The 13,298-nt window shown below is 33.6% G+C and overlaps 1 protein-coding gene across 5 annotated transcripts in view; it reads left to right on the top strand.

Annotated features, from left to right (window-relative positions):
• Positions 1–13,298, top strand: part of LOC135841343 (dipeptidase 1-like) — a 705,386-nt gene that overhangs the window by 646,096 nt on the left and 45,992 nt on the right. For all 5 annotated transcript variants that reach the window (XM_065358264.1, XM_065358262.1, XM_065358263.1 and 2 more), the window contains one exon: positions 1,282–1,363. In XM_065358264.1, the coding sequence (XP_065214336.1) occupies positions 1,282–1,363 (82 nt within the window). The remainder of the gene's footprint in view (positions 1–1,281; positions 1,364–13,298) is intronic.

The following is a 13,298-nucleotide window of genomic DNA, read 5'->3' as shown; positions in this document are numbered from 1 at the left end:
GCAACAAACTACTCAAAACTTCTCCTACCTTCGGAAGTCAAACACCCAAATCGATTGTCACAATTTTTAAGCTCATCAAGAGCTTTCAGCCAAAGTTGACAATTTCGTTTTTTTTTTCAATTTGAAAATTTTCAAGTTGTAAAGAAAGTACACTTTTCAACCTCATCTCCTCAAATTTGCGATTCACCTACCCTAATTGACTCGAAAATTCAAACTTTATGGCAAATAAGTTCAATTTTGAAGTACCAAAGTTGATTTACAACACTTTCTGGAACGATTTGTAATTGCTGGATAAAAGTCAACTTTTGGTAGGTGTTCTTGAGATCAGCTCAAAAATGGCGGAAATCAGTTCGGAGGGTTCACTTCAGTTTATCAATTGATTTTCAAATTTTCATCATTAATGTAGGTACAAACTATTTTTGTGTACAATTAATAAATATACTTACTTACGCATTCAACTTGAAAATTTAAACTTGAAACTACATACTTGATTAAAATCAACTCGCAAGTTTTTTATATTGTTTAAAAATAACGCAAGTGATGTTACGGCGAGTTCTGCAATGAGTAAAAATAACGATTTAAAATCATCCCATAAGGTAGGTATTTTTGAATAATGATAGTATATATCTCTCGAAAAAACAGGCCACAAAACCAAAAGTCTCCAAATTTGATTTTGAGATTTGGCTTATCTGGGTGACGTATGCTCTTTTAATGAACTAAATTTTTCCGCTCTTTCAAAGTCGACACACATGGTACATTAGTATTGACTTTTCAAAGTTAGTTACATAACTTCATGACTGTTGCAAATCAGTTGAACGTGATTGCACTATGTTGTGGTGCACTGATGATGTGGTTTTGTTGAGAACCATTTCTTGTGGTACTTTGCTGACATTCTTCTCTTCATGTGAAGCTGCATAATTTTCCAGAGAATGGAAGTAGGAAAGGATACCCTTTTTTAAATAAGTCTGCTTTATTATTAGGTACCTCGTTTTTTGCTAACATTCACAAGTGAGTGCTTTCTGCAGTTTGTTAGTGCTACAGGTTTTCCATTTTCACCTCCGCCATCAGCTATTTCACTATTTGTATAACTGAAAAAATACACTTTTTATTTGGGACAAGGAGGAAAGGAAATGCTTCGTTTTCTATGCAACATTTAATTTCCAAATAATAACACTTTGGAACAAAACCACAAAATGTCCTTCCCACCTTGAATAAAATGATAGTTTCATTGAAGGAAATCAGCAAACATATCCATTTATCAATCATGTTTATTTTTCACAGGGCCAGTTGCTGCGTGGTTGGTGATAACGCTACCTTTGTTAATGTTACCGGAAAAGTTCGAGGATTGACGTTGTTTGGCCAGGTAAAACTTGTCAACTTTTTTAATGCTATGCTTTATTCTTCAAATTAATATTACATGGTTTTAAAATGTCAATTATGTGCTGATGTGTTGACATTACAAATGGAATAATAATATGTATTTCGAGTGGTTTGATTTTTTTCACTAGGTAATATTTTTTTGTAATAAGGAAAACACAATTGTGTTGTGATGGTATTTTTTTTTTGTGCCTTCATCGTCTCTCTTAGTACAAATCCACATTTTTCAACTTCCAACAGTTTATGCCAATTTTCCGCTTCTGTTCCTTCATTTTAATGTACTGCAACTTGAATGAGTACCTACTAATGTATATTTTAGTTCATTGAATCTTTCATTCCTCAATCCTCTGTGAGGTTTCATCTTAAGTTCTTAGCATTTGTCGTGTGTGGGTTTGATTTATTTTTGTTGATGGTCATCTACAAGTAGGGATAATGAACCAGTTTTTTTTTTACTCCAACATAATTCTTCTACCACCGGAGTGTTTACTGAATAATAAGCTGTTATCCCTCTGAAACAATTTAGCAACATAGGGAATGATAAATATGGTCCCTCTAACACACATTGGCCTGTATTGCCAAATTGTTGTACAGTGATAACAACCTATTATTCAGTAAACACTCAGGGTGTAGAAGAATTATGTTAGTGTAATAAAAACCTGGCACGTGTTACCCCTAAGTAAACAATTACACATTTTATATTCCTTATTACAATAAACATTTTTAAAACATCCTATTTCTGTAGAAATTACCAATATTATTGAATTTTTTGAAATTACTTACTTTTTGAATTTTTCCACTATTTGAATCATTTATGGAGTATTATATACTGGAGTGCTGGTAGCAGAAATGGTGAATTTATTTTTTATTTAGTCATGCACATTTTTTCCTTTCTTTCATGACTACTTTTACATCATCAATATTGCTATGAGAAATTATTACTTTTCTTGTCTTATTCAGCAAAATGTGCTCATACTGTTAGTGAGTGTGATTTGTAAGTTTTGTTTGTTTTTCATGACATCTCTACTTTCTCATTACCATTGTGTTGGTGTGCTGGATAAAAGTATGTGGGACAATCAGGGAGAATTGATGACACTGCCCCCTGTTGAAGGGTTACTCTTCCTATGCAGGGATCACAACCAATTTCTTTTTGTTTAAAATGCCCTTCACATACCTAAAAGTTGATAAATTTTGATAGTGTGATTATTTTAACTTGGAAGAAACTCCTTCCTTTTTAAGAAGCAAATCCATTCAAGTTTTACATCTTGTTTTTTAGGAAATTTGAATACCAATACTTTTGGCCCATTGTTATGGTTGCCATTGCAGTTTAGTTCAGTGCACAACATTTAAACGGCATTTCTTTCAAAATTTTTATATTGAATGAAGAATTAATAAAACTCTAAAGTTTCATAATGCTATCAGAATATCTGATAACAATTCAGCATACTTACACCCTGAGGTATTCTGTAGAGGTGGTGTTGCTCTTACTGGTATTTAGGACTCAAATTTTGAAACCTTTGTTGGTTGCTAATTTGAAAGGGCCACATTCCACCCAATCCTTGTAAAGTCTGTGTCATCTAAAATTTCAATGAGTTCTTATTCTTGACAACTCCTATAAAAAAAAAAAGAATAAAAAATAAGAGAGAAATTAAGAAGAAGAAGTGAAGTAATAAGTTGTACTTACTGCTTTGTGATCAACTTGAAGGCAATGCCTTATTTTATCAATCTGGCCTTACTGAACACCCCTTTGTTTTCATATTCCTGCAACATTGCAATGGAATAAGAAAAGTGTGCTTTCTGCAGACCTGCAGGTGCAGGTAATTCAAATCTGCGAGAAATTAAATTTTTTATAACAGTGCATTTAGAGAAAAATATCAATAATTTAATTGAAAAAACATCAACCTTATTCATCAACAAAAGCGTCTTTTTTATTTCATAGGCAATAATACAAACTTAACAAGATTACAATTCTTTTAGATTAAGTAAACACATTGCGGTTGTTGTTCTCAGTGGCAATAGTAGCATCTCTTGGATTTTGTTTATTGGTGGGAAAGGGGGGGGGGGAAGTAATCTTCTCATAAACAGGATCACATTACACGTCCAATCTCCGACATTAATTTTTTCCCAAGTTTAACTTGAGTTCAATTTAACTGCCTTGTACCTTCATAATCTCGTGAAAATTATTGTTAAAAATGAAACACAAGCTCGCTCGTAAGGGTACCAAAAAAAAATCCAACCATACCTATAATGATCGTTCAGATTATTATAATTTTTAGCAAAACGCTTGTTACTCGTATTTTGTCCGGGGACGACTAAAATTCTCCCTTTTTGTTAATGCATCCGACGTAATTTACCGGTAAATTACTCCTTACATGTAAATTTACGACAGAAGCAGGAAATCTGCGCTGTTGCGGCGGCGGAAACGAATACGAAATTTTTATATATAGTTGAATTATTGCAGACCCACGGTAGGATTATATAGATATTTTTTCTTTTAATTAAAATACCTACCTCAGGCTGCGGAAATTTTTGGGAAATATTTTAACTGTGGGTAAAAAAATTATTCGCAGAGATATTACATATAATAAATAAATAGGTACTTTTTTTTATTACCTATTTTAAATTCCGCATCTTACATAAAGTTAGCCACGAAAGTAGGTGTAATATTATTTTTTATACACTACGCCCGACCGAGCCGGAATCCTACAACCATAAATTACAGCCTACAATATCTGCTTTAGTAGATACCAAGATGGCGTACGTTTCTCTTTTTCGAAAGGTTGAAAAAAAAATATGTATATAGCAGTGGGTAAAAAAAAAAAAAGTTGGCTGCACGTTTTTATATGTTTAATAAGACAACGTCTATATATTCATATTATGAAAAGTCTGCTACATAAATTTATATTAAATGAAAATATGCTCTTAAAGATGAACCTTGAATTTTAAAATTCGCTTTCAACCGTAAAACGTTGTGAACTTAGAGGCTGGTGAAAATTTTCCGAAAGGAAAACCATTTAAGAGTGATTATTTACAACGTGTTCATATACCTACCTATAGGTACCTTTACCTATGGAGTCTCTTTTTGTGCTTTCAGCTCTGTTTCTCGTCTCGAGTTCTCTCTTCCTGTCCTCCTTATAGGCTTCCTTTAGGCGTGGGTATAATATGTATATTTGCGCTATGCTGCTGAGGATACGAGAGAGAAGAGGTATGAGATTAAAATACGAATGCGCCCGTAAAAGTTTTCACTAACGTGTAGAGTGTGTTTTGCTCTGGCTGATGAAAAAGATCAGACGTACGGGTTATAAAAGATAAGACGAAAGTTTAAATATTTATAAGCGCGTTGCGCAGAATAAAAGTTTAATTTCGACGAAAATTTAAATCGTCTCTATAGTTTGTAAGTTAATTTAAATAGCGAGTTGGAGATATTGTTTGTAAAAGTAATTTACGTAGGTATCTCTAGTGTACGTATTTTGAATTCCAGCGTCGTCTTATGACCGCTACAGGTACGTATGCTATATTTTTGTCGCAAGAATTGATTTCATTTTTGGGCGGTGAAAATATGAAGGAGTATGGAGTAGGGTTGGTGATTTTTCTTCTTATATACTTACTTGAGGAAGAGAAGGTTATCCGAATTTTTCGCTTCTAATACTTCTAATAGGGCCATTTTGTTTTCAAAAAAATCGAGTTAAAACTCTTGTAATTGAAGGCAACAAAATGTTGGAGGATTTTGACCTTTAGTGGGAGACCTTATTTTTGGGTTGAAAATCACTCGGAAATTTTTTTAGCTCTGGAGAGGTGATGTGAGTCCTCTAAAAGGGGGCATTTTCGGCAAAATCGTGGGGTTTTCGCCCTGGCGCCTACTCAACCTACTTTGGGGGAAAATAACCCAGTTACTAAAAATATTACTTCAAATTCTGATTCGACTTAGACTATCAAGACCACTTTTAGGGTTCTACTGAGCGGTTGCAAATTTGTAAATCGTTTATTTTTGGGTAAATTCATGTTTTGAAAATTTTTTCTTCTCAAATATTTCGAATTAATCAGTCCAAAAGATCAAACGATATTATCTCTAAAAATGGGGAAATATTTTGGAACGCCCTGGTGTCAATTTTTAGTTCATTGTTGCCGATATTAAAAAATGTCCAGTTTTTGTCAATTTTTCTCGATTTTTTTAAAAAGAAATTGGCACCACCACGTTCCAAAATATTTTTCCAATGCTAGAAACTATGTTTTAACTTAAATAATACGAAATATTCGAAAAGAAAAGAAGTACCTATTGGCTATTTTTAAGACTCGGAATTTTCCCTAAGATGTCGAGCGATTCTCAAATTTTCAACCTTTCAGAAGACTCAATAAATAAGTGGACTTGGATTTCAATGGCAATGACAATTTACTCACCTCAGTGACTATCTCCTCATTCGGATTCGAAAGTTCATCTTCAGTAATTTCAGGGTTGTCAAGAAACAAATTTTCGAAAACTTTTGCCCTCACTTTGCTCGTCAGGCTTCTTTTTTTTCTTTTTCTGAAATTGAAATTAAAAAAAAAAATCATTCAACTTTTAAAGTTTTAAAATGAAAAAATGAATTTCTCGCATTAAAATTTTTTGATACCCTTCGAAATTCAAATTTTCAAGAGTTATTTTTTCCAAAACAGGTTAGGCAGGGGCTAGAGCGAAAAAAACGCTTTGAGGATTCATATCTTCCTTCTAGGGACACCTCCGAATGTACAAAATTTTCTGACTGACTTTCAACTCAAAATTAGATACTGGTCACATTGGCCTCCTCGAAACTAATAGTCTTTATTAAAAAGCTCTCAAAAGTGGGCAATAAACCATAAAAAATATGATTCGAATCATGAATTACATACTACCCACAAAAATGATTCGAATCAAAATTACGAATAACTTGCCTGATGATTTTGTAAAATGATCTTAATCACGCAGTTTTTCAACCATAAAATTCTACAAAACCATAAAATTCTGCAAAATTTATAGAATTTTATTGCTTGAAATCAGATTTCACCACTTCGTCATGATTCCATTCATTTGCCACCAATTCGTCATCATGAATCTATGAGAAATTAAAAAAACTGCAATGAAGTAATGATGAAATAATTGGCGATAATTTTTTCTCGTAAATTTGTACAGTTTTAGTATTACTTACGGTTACAGAACTGCCGGTATCATTGATACGAAGAGTTGAATTATTGTTAACCAAGCTGGTATCGCTGATCTACGAGAAAATAAAATGAAGTAATGAATAAATGATTGGTGATCATTTTTTCTCGTAAATTATTGTACAATTTTAGTAATACTTACAGAATTTCCGGCTTCATGGACTTGATTGACGTGAGGAGCTGAATTGTTAAGCAAGCTACGTAGTATCAAAATAATAAAGAATCATCTTCTTGATCGCTGTTATCACCACAATGCACACGTTTAACCCATAATCCTCGATGATCTCATTCTCATATTCCTCTATAATTTCAATCTATCAATCGGCAAAATTGGTATTTTTTCCTTGTACCTATGTTTTATCTGTCGGCAAATTTTCAGTTAAACCCTCTCTCTCTCTTCCCATTGTGAAAAACTGACCTATGTCGACGCAGAATCTCGAATAGAGTACTATATTACGTATATGTATGTTTTGAAACTGCGAAATTTTCTCTAGTACAGGTTGGGCAGGAGCTAGAGCGAAAAAAACACGCTTTGAGGATTCATATCTTCCTTCTAGGGACACCTATGGATCTAAAAAAATTTCTGACTGACTTTTTAACTCAAAATTATAGGAACTGGTCACATTGGCCTTTTCGAAACTCGTTTTTATTAAAAAGCTCTCAAAAGTGGTCAAAAAACCATTTAAAAAATGTGATTCGAATCATGAATTACTACCCACAAAAATGATTTGAATCATTTTCACGAATAACTTGCCTGATGGTTTTGGAAAATGATCTTAATCACGCAGTTTTTCAACCATAAAATTCTATAAATTGTTTCTAATTGCTTTAATTATTTTTGTGTTTTTCATTCAGTGAGTAAATTATGCTACAATATTGACATCAAAATATGTTCTAACTAATGAGCGACTTTTCTCTTCACATATGTCGCTCATGAGATGGAGAATCTTTGAGTCTCACGTATTCACCACGATAACACCGATATCGATTCTTTTTTTTACCAAATTTAGTTTTTCAAGTGTTGATTTTTAACAAATTGCATCATCTAAATTGAATATTCGAGTTTGAGTATTTCAAAAAATAAATAAAAGCTGTTCGAAATTGAAATCCTCGTCTCGGAATTGAAAGTTTAGATACTCCTGTGGAAACAAATATTTCTAAATTTAAATATTATTGATAAATTGTATATGTACTTAGTTATTAGTAACCAAATCAAATCACTTACCCATAAAATTTCGTTCTTTCAATTGTCCATCATCAAGTTTCAGGCAAATGATCTGTTTTTTCAGCAGCTGGCTCATCTTCGATCGTAGTTCTGTAGCTTTTCTAGTCAAAAGCTAGCTCTTCTGCAAACATTCTGTCAATTTTTTTCTTAATACCTACACCTAATCCAACTTTAGTGGGATTTATTATTGACTTGAACGATTCATCTTCAGTTGTTGCTAGAAATGGTTTACCATCAACTGTAACTTAACTAATTTCATAACTGCTTTCTCTATTATATCTGAATCAACGGCGATAAAAATTTTCTTCCGCAGAGCTTTGTACTCAGTGGCGGACTGGACTGGTTGGAGGCCCCTGCGGCCGGTCGGGGCCTCCAACATGTCCTCTCCCTTCCTCCAATTATTTTTCACTCCATTTCACTAGAATTTTAATATGCATAAAAAAATATAAAATGTAGGTACAGAGCATCAAAATTAATATTTTATCGTACATACATATACATATGTACATAGTAACTACATAGGTACAAGCACATCTAATACCTATTCATACCTATGTATACTTAAATCAACAATTTTTTCAACTCTGCCAACGACATAGCGAATTCATCAATTACAGCGTCTATATTGATCTGATCAATAATATCTGATTCCATATTTAGGATCATCAGAGGCGTCAAGTTACTCTGATCTGATGTATTCCTCGCGTGGGTTTTTATTTTTTTCAATTTATTGAACACTCTTTTGCAACACACTTGAATGCAAGTAATAATAATATGAATTTTACGGCCCAGTATAAATGATGGAATAAGTTTGACATGGTAGTTAATTCATGAAGAATAATCAAAATGCATCCTAAACAAAAGCCGCAGCTTTCATTTTCTTCCTGATTTTGGCTTGTAGAAAATAAGTTTTCTTCTCCATCTTTTTCCTCTTCTTTATTCTCCGAAACATTCTCATTTTCATCTTCGCTGCCATTATCTTCGTTACCGAACTGTTTTCCTTCTTCAGCGTAAACAGTTTTCCAATTTCTGGTCAAACTTTCGTTATTTTCTGAAAATTGTTTGAGCTCTTCCAAAAGAGAGTCAATCTATTCAATCCGGCGATTCGCTCACTTTTTTGAAAACATCGTCAGGAAATTCGTTCAAACTTTTAAAATTTGAAATTTCTTTGAACCGTTTTCGTTTGGGATGGAACCAAGAGCAATTGTTGTATAAATCTTTGTTGAGTGAAAATCGGCTCTCAATACTATTTATAGCTGTGTCTAAAATTACGTAAAAGATAATTTACCAACTTATAAAGGGAAAAATACAAATTTCGCAGATTGATATCATATTCATACCTATATGTGTAATAAAAATTGGTATTTTCTGTTTTGGAATTTTGGGGGCCCAAAAATGTGAATTTTCACATTTTAAAACAAGAAACAAATTGGCCTTTGAAAATTTATATTTCGAGAGGTTTTATATGTATTTTCTCTTTAAAAATTTAAAGGTTAAGTGATACCTATTCTTTGTAGAAAATGCAGAATACAAGCCCGAGCAAAGCGAAGGCAAAAGCTTTCAAAAACTTGCGTTTTTAGAAATGAGAAAACACGTTTTTCTTTTATCACGGGCCCTCCAGAAAGTGAGGGCCCGGGGCGAACTGCCTCCTTTGCCCCCCTCTCTCGACGGTCCTGCACGTTCATGCACTATACCCTCAGATAGAACAATTTTCTAGGACAGATTTCAAAGGGCCCCTGGGGCCCCTTAGTTTTGGTATGTTTCTTTCTCCGGTTTGGATACTTGAATGCGAGCTGTGCAATTGGTTCGCATTTGTGATTTTATTTTCATTTTGCAAAAAGGGCCCTTTTAATATGTCCAGGCCAGAGGCCCCCAAAATTTCTATGCATGGCCACGAGAGCCACGAACTTCTAGAGCTTTTTTTAGGGCTCCTGTATACAGGTCAACTCATTTTTGCAAAATTTAAAAGGAAAAAAATCACGATTGCATAACTTGCATTCAGTTATAGTTAAAACATGATTAAAAAATTCATCAAGACCAAGGGGCCCATAACTCGTGATATTTCTTTGTGCGGCACTAGCGCTACCAGGACTAGGTATTCTTGTTAGCGCCTTTCCGAGCACACTGTACATGTACTCAAATTTTCATTTGAATCATAGACAAAATGTTTTCGAGCCCGGGTTCGATTTTTTAGATAAAGGCATTTTATGCCGATGAATTATAATTCAATTTTAGAATACTGACATTGCATTGTATGTATGTGCATCATACACATACAGAGTCACACTTCACTTCAATAGAATTTGCGGGAATGAATTTTATCAATGGCTCGATGGCGATATTTATGTACTTAGTACTTACTTACCTACTAAATACTGATGATTTCAACGTTTAATAATTGACCGTCAATAATGAATACTTATCTATGAATAAATTATCTTAAAAACAGTAAAATTGGCATTAAAAATCACTCAAAGGTGCTAAAAATTGATGTAAGTAATAATAAAAAACAGCCAAGAATTATGAAAATGTCTCATAATTTGGGTAAAATTTTGCATACATTCGCTTAGATTAGGTATTTAAAGTTACCTATCAAGAATTTATCAAACATTCTTGAATCGTACGTAATTTGTCGAAAATTTAATTGATATACTTGGTAAAAATTGTTGAATTGACTTTCCAGTTATCGAAAATTAGCTTAAATTGATAAAAAAAAAAAAAAAAACTCTGAATATTCGTGTAAAGTACCCATTTCAAAAATTACTTTGAAATTTGTTAAAATGTCATGAAACTAAAAGTAGTCAAAGTAGACTGAAAATTGACGAAACTTTAAAATCTTTTGAATTCTTTTTTACCTGTGATGAGTGCATTTTCCCAAATTGAATAGGTACTGTGATAAAAACGAACAGAAGAATCCAAAATTTTTGCTTACCTGAACTTGAAAAATGATGTAGATATGTATTTCGAATTGATATTATGGCTTGTACGTGAATTTTGGCCTGGTGGTTGACCCGGAAGGAGGTTCAGAGGTTCCCGAAATGACGCGGGTCGATTTCTTTCAGTAAAAATTATTATATAAAGCAGAAAAAAATCAACTAATTTGATCCAAATTCGGACTGATGCTGTAGTTGGACGGCTATAGACGTTGGTAACAGGAAAATTCATTGCGCGAAACTCACCGCGCGAAATTCATCGCGCGAAACTCATTGCAGGGTAAAATTAATCGCGAGGGAAAATTCATTGCGGAGGAAAATTCACCTTTGTACTAAATTGATTGCGAGGGAAAATTCATCGCGGAGGAAAATTCACCGTTGTACTAAATTGATCGCGAGGGAAAATTCATTGCGGAGGAAAATTCACCGTTGTACTAAATTGATTGCGAGGGAAAATTCATTGCGGAAGAAAACTCATCGCGGAGGAAAATTCACTGTCAGGGGATTTGAATTTAACCATTTCGCCACTGCTGGGCTAAATTTTCAAAATTTATTCGAGGGCTACATTCATTTACCATTCGCGAATTAGTCCAATTCAATGCCAGTTTTTTTTTTTTTTTTTTTTTGATTCGTAAGATGAAAGTTCTTTTATCAAGTTCAACATACAAGTAGATGTACTTCAGTTTTCATATTATACATACACATAAAAATTTTAAATTGATTACTTTTCAGAAAAATGAATTTGCACATTATAATGAAATTTTAGTTGTTTGAGAAAAACTCAAAAACTAAGCATTCTAGAAAAAAACTAACGACATTATGTCAATTGGAAATTTATTTAATTCTCTACAACTTTGTTAACATGAAATTTGATGGGTGCCAAACATTAACAGTCTCTCTGAGTCATCTTTACCGGAGTCATGCAGCAAAAAACGATCACCTTTAGCTGTCTCAATTAAATCAGGTGGAAAAGAAATCTCACTTAGAGTTGTTGGAAGTGGAGGACATTTCTATTATTCATTAGATTACACCAACTTTGCATTCGTTGCCCAAGATATACGTTATACTACGATGAATTTTCCCCCCACAATAAATTTTCTTCCGCAATGAATTTTCCCTCGCGGTCAATTGAGTGCAGCGGTGAATTTTCCTCTGCAATGAATTTTCCCTCGCGGTCAATTTAGTGCAACGGTGAATTTTCCTCTGCAATGAATTTTCCCTCGCGATCAATTTAGTACAACGGTGAATTTTCCTCCACGATGAATTTTCCCTCGCGATCAATTTAGTACAAAGGTGAATTTTCCTCCGCAATGAATTTTCCCTCGCGATTAATTTTACCCTGCAATGAGTTTCGCGCGATGAGTTTCGCGCAGTGAGTTTCGCGCGGTGAATTTCGCGCGATGAATTTTCCTGTAATCTAGACGTTTCTTATGATACACTGAAAGAAATGATTTTCAAAACGCTGTATTCAGTCCCGAAATTGATGCAATGGTTACTGCACAGTACAGTAATTTTCAAATTACCTCATTTTGATGTAATGATTACATAGTTCAAATCAGAGAATGCATCAAATAATGGAATGAGTACATCGCCAGGATGGATTTATTGCATCACCTTCCAAAATTCATTTCTATGTTCTCATTACATTTCTTTGGGGACTCAGTCCTGCAGACTTGGTATTCAGAACATCATTTGGTGGGTAATAGTTACATCGTATAGTAAGCAATGATTACATTCCTTAAACATGGCTGAGAACCATGTAGTGATTTACTGAATACAGTAAACGATGTACTGAGTACATCGTCAGTGGTAAACATGTCCAAACAGTGAAAAACTTATAAATACTTCCAGGGCCTGAATTAAACATTCTACTCGCGGCCATGTCGTTAAGTGCAGGCAGTTAGAATGAGAGGTCGCAGGTTCGAATCCCGGTTAGGTAGGAAAATTTTCGTAGGGATATTAGGTCTTGAAAAATTCGGTGCAGTGAAAAACATTAAAATGTGCGGAGAAACTTGAAATTGATAAAAAAAAAAAAAAAAAAAAAATACCTAACCCCACTTTTTAAAATTTAAATACTGCTGGATAAAAACGATGGAATGGTTACTGCACTCCTGTGTAATAGTTACTTCTCTAAATTTGTACTGATTAATGCGTTTCATTCCTATACCAAAATTACCGCGTTTTAATGCACTGAGTGCATCGTTTTAATGTAACTATTACTGTTTATTTCTTTCAGTGTACGTAGCGATAAAAAAATTGTCGTCCAAAATTAACCAATTTGGGCAAGAGAACTCGTAAAAAGTCATTCATTTTTTATTTATTGCTTCAGTACGCAAGTACCTACTTTTTAAAACTAACATTGTTGTATTGCTTTTGATAAATCTTAATCATCATACTTTTAGAAGCTTTCTTTCTAGCAGTTCTTGGGGAGTTGGGGCAATGCAGAAATAGTCTGTAAAGACGACGACACAAAATCAAAAACTCTTTAAAAAAGCAAGAAAATCATTTTTTTTTGCAGCTAAAAAAGAGCTCAACTTATTCTTATTTCAAATTTATTTGCTTTTTACACCCCCTTATCCACCTTTTCGCGG

The sequence above is a fragment of the Planococcus citri genome, chromosome 3 (genome assembly GCF_950023065.1).
Source record: "Planococcus citri chromosome 3, ihPlaCitr1.1, whole genome shotgun sequence".
Lineage (NCBI taxonomy): Eukaryota > Metazoa > Arthropoda > Insecta > Hemiptera > Pseudococcidae > Planococcus > Planococcus citri.
The sequence above is the reverse complement of the archived record's forward strand: the minus strand, read 5'-3'. Positions and strand labels throughout refer to the sequence as shown.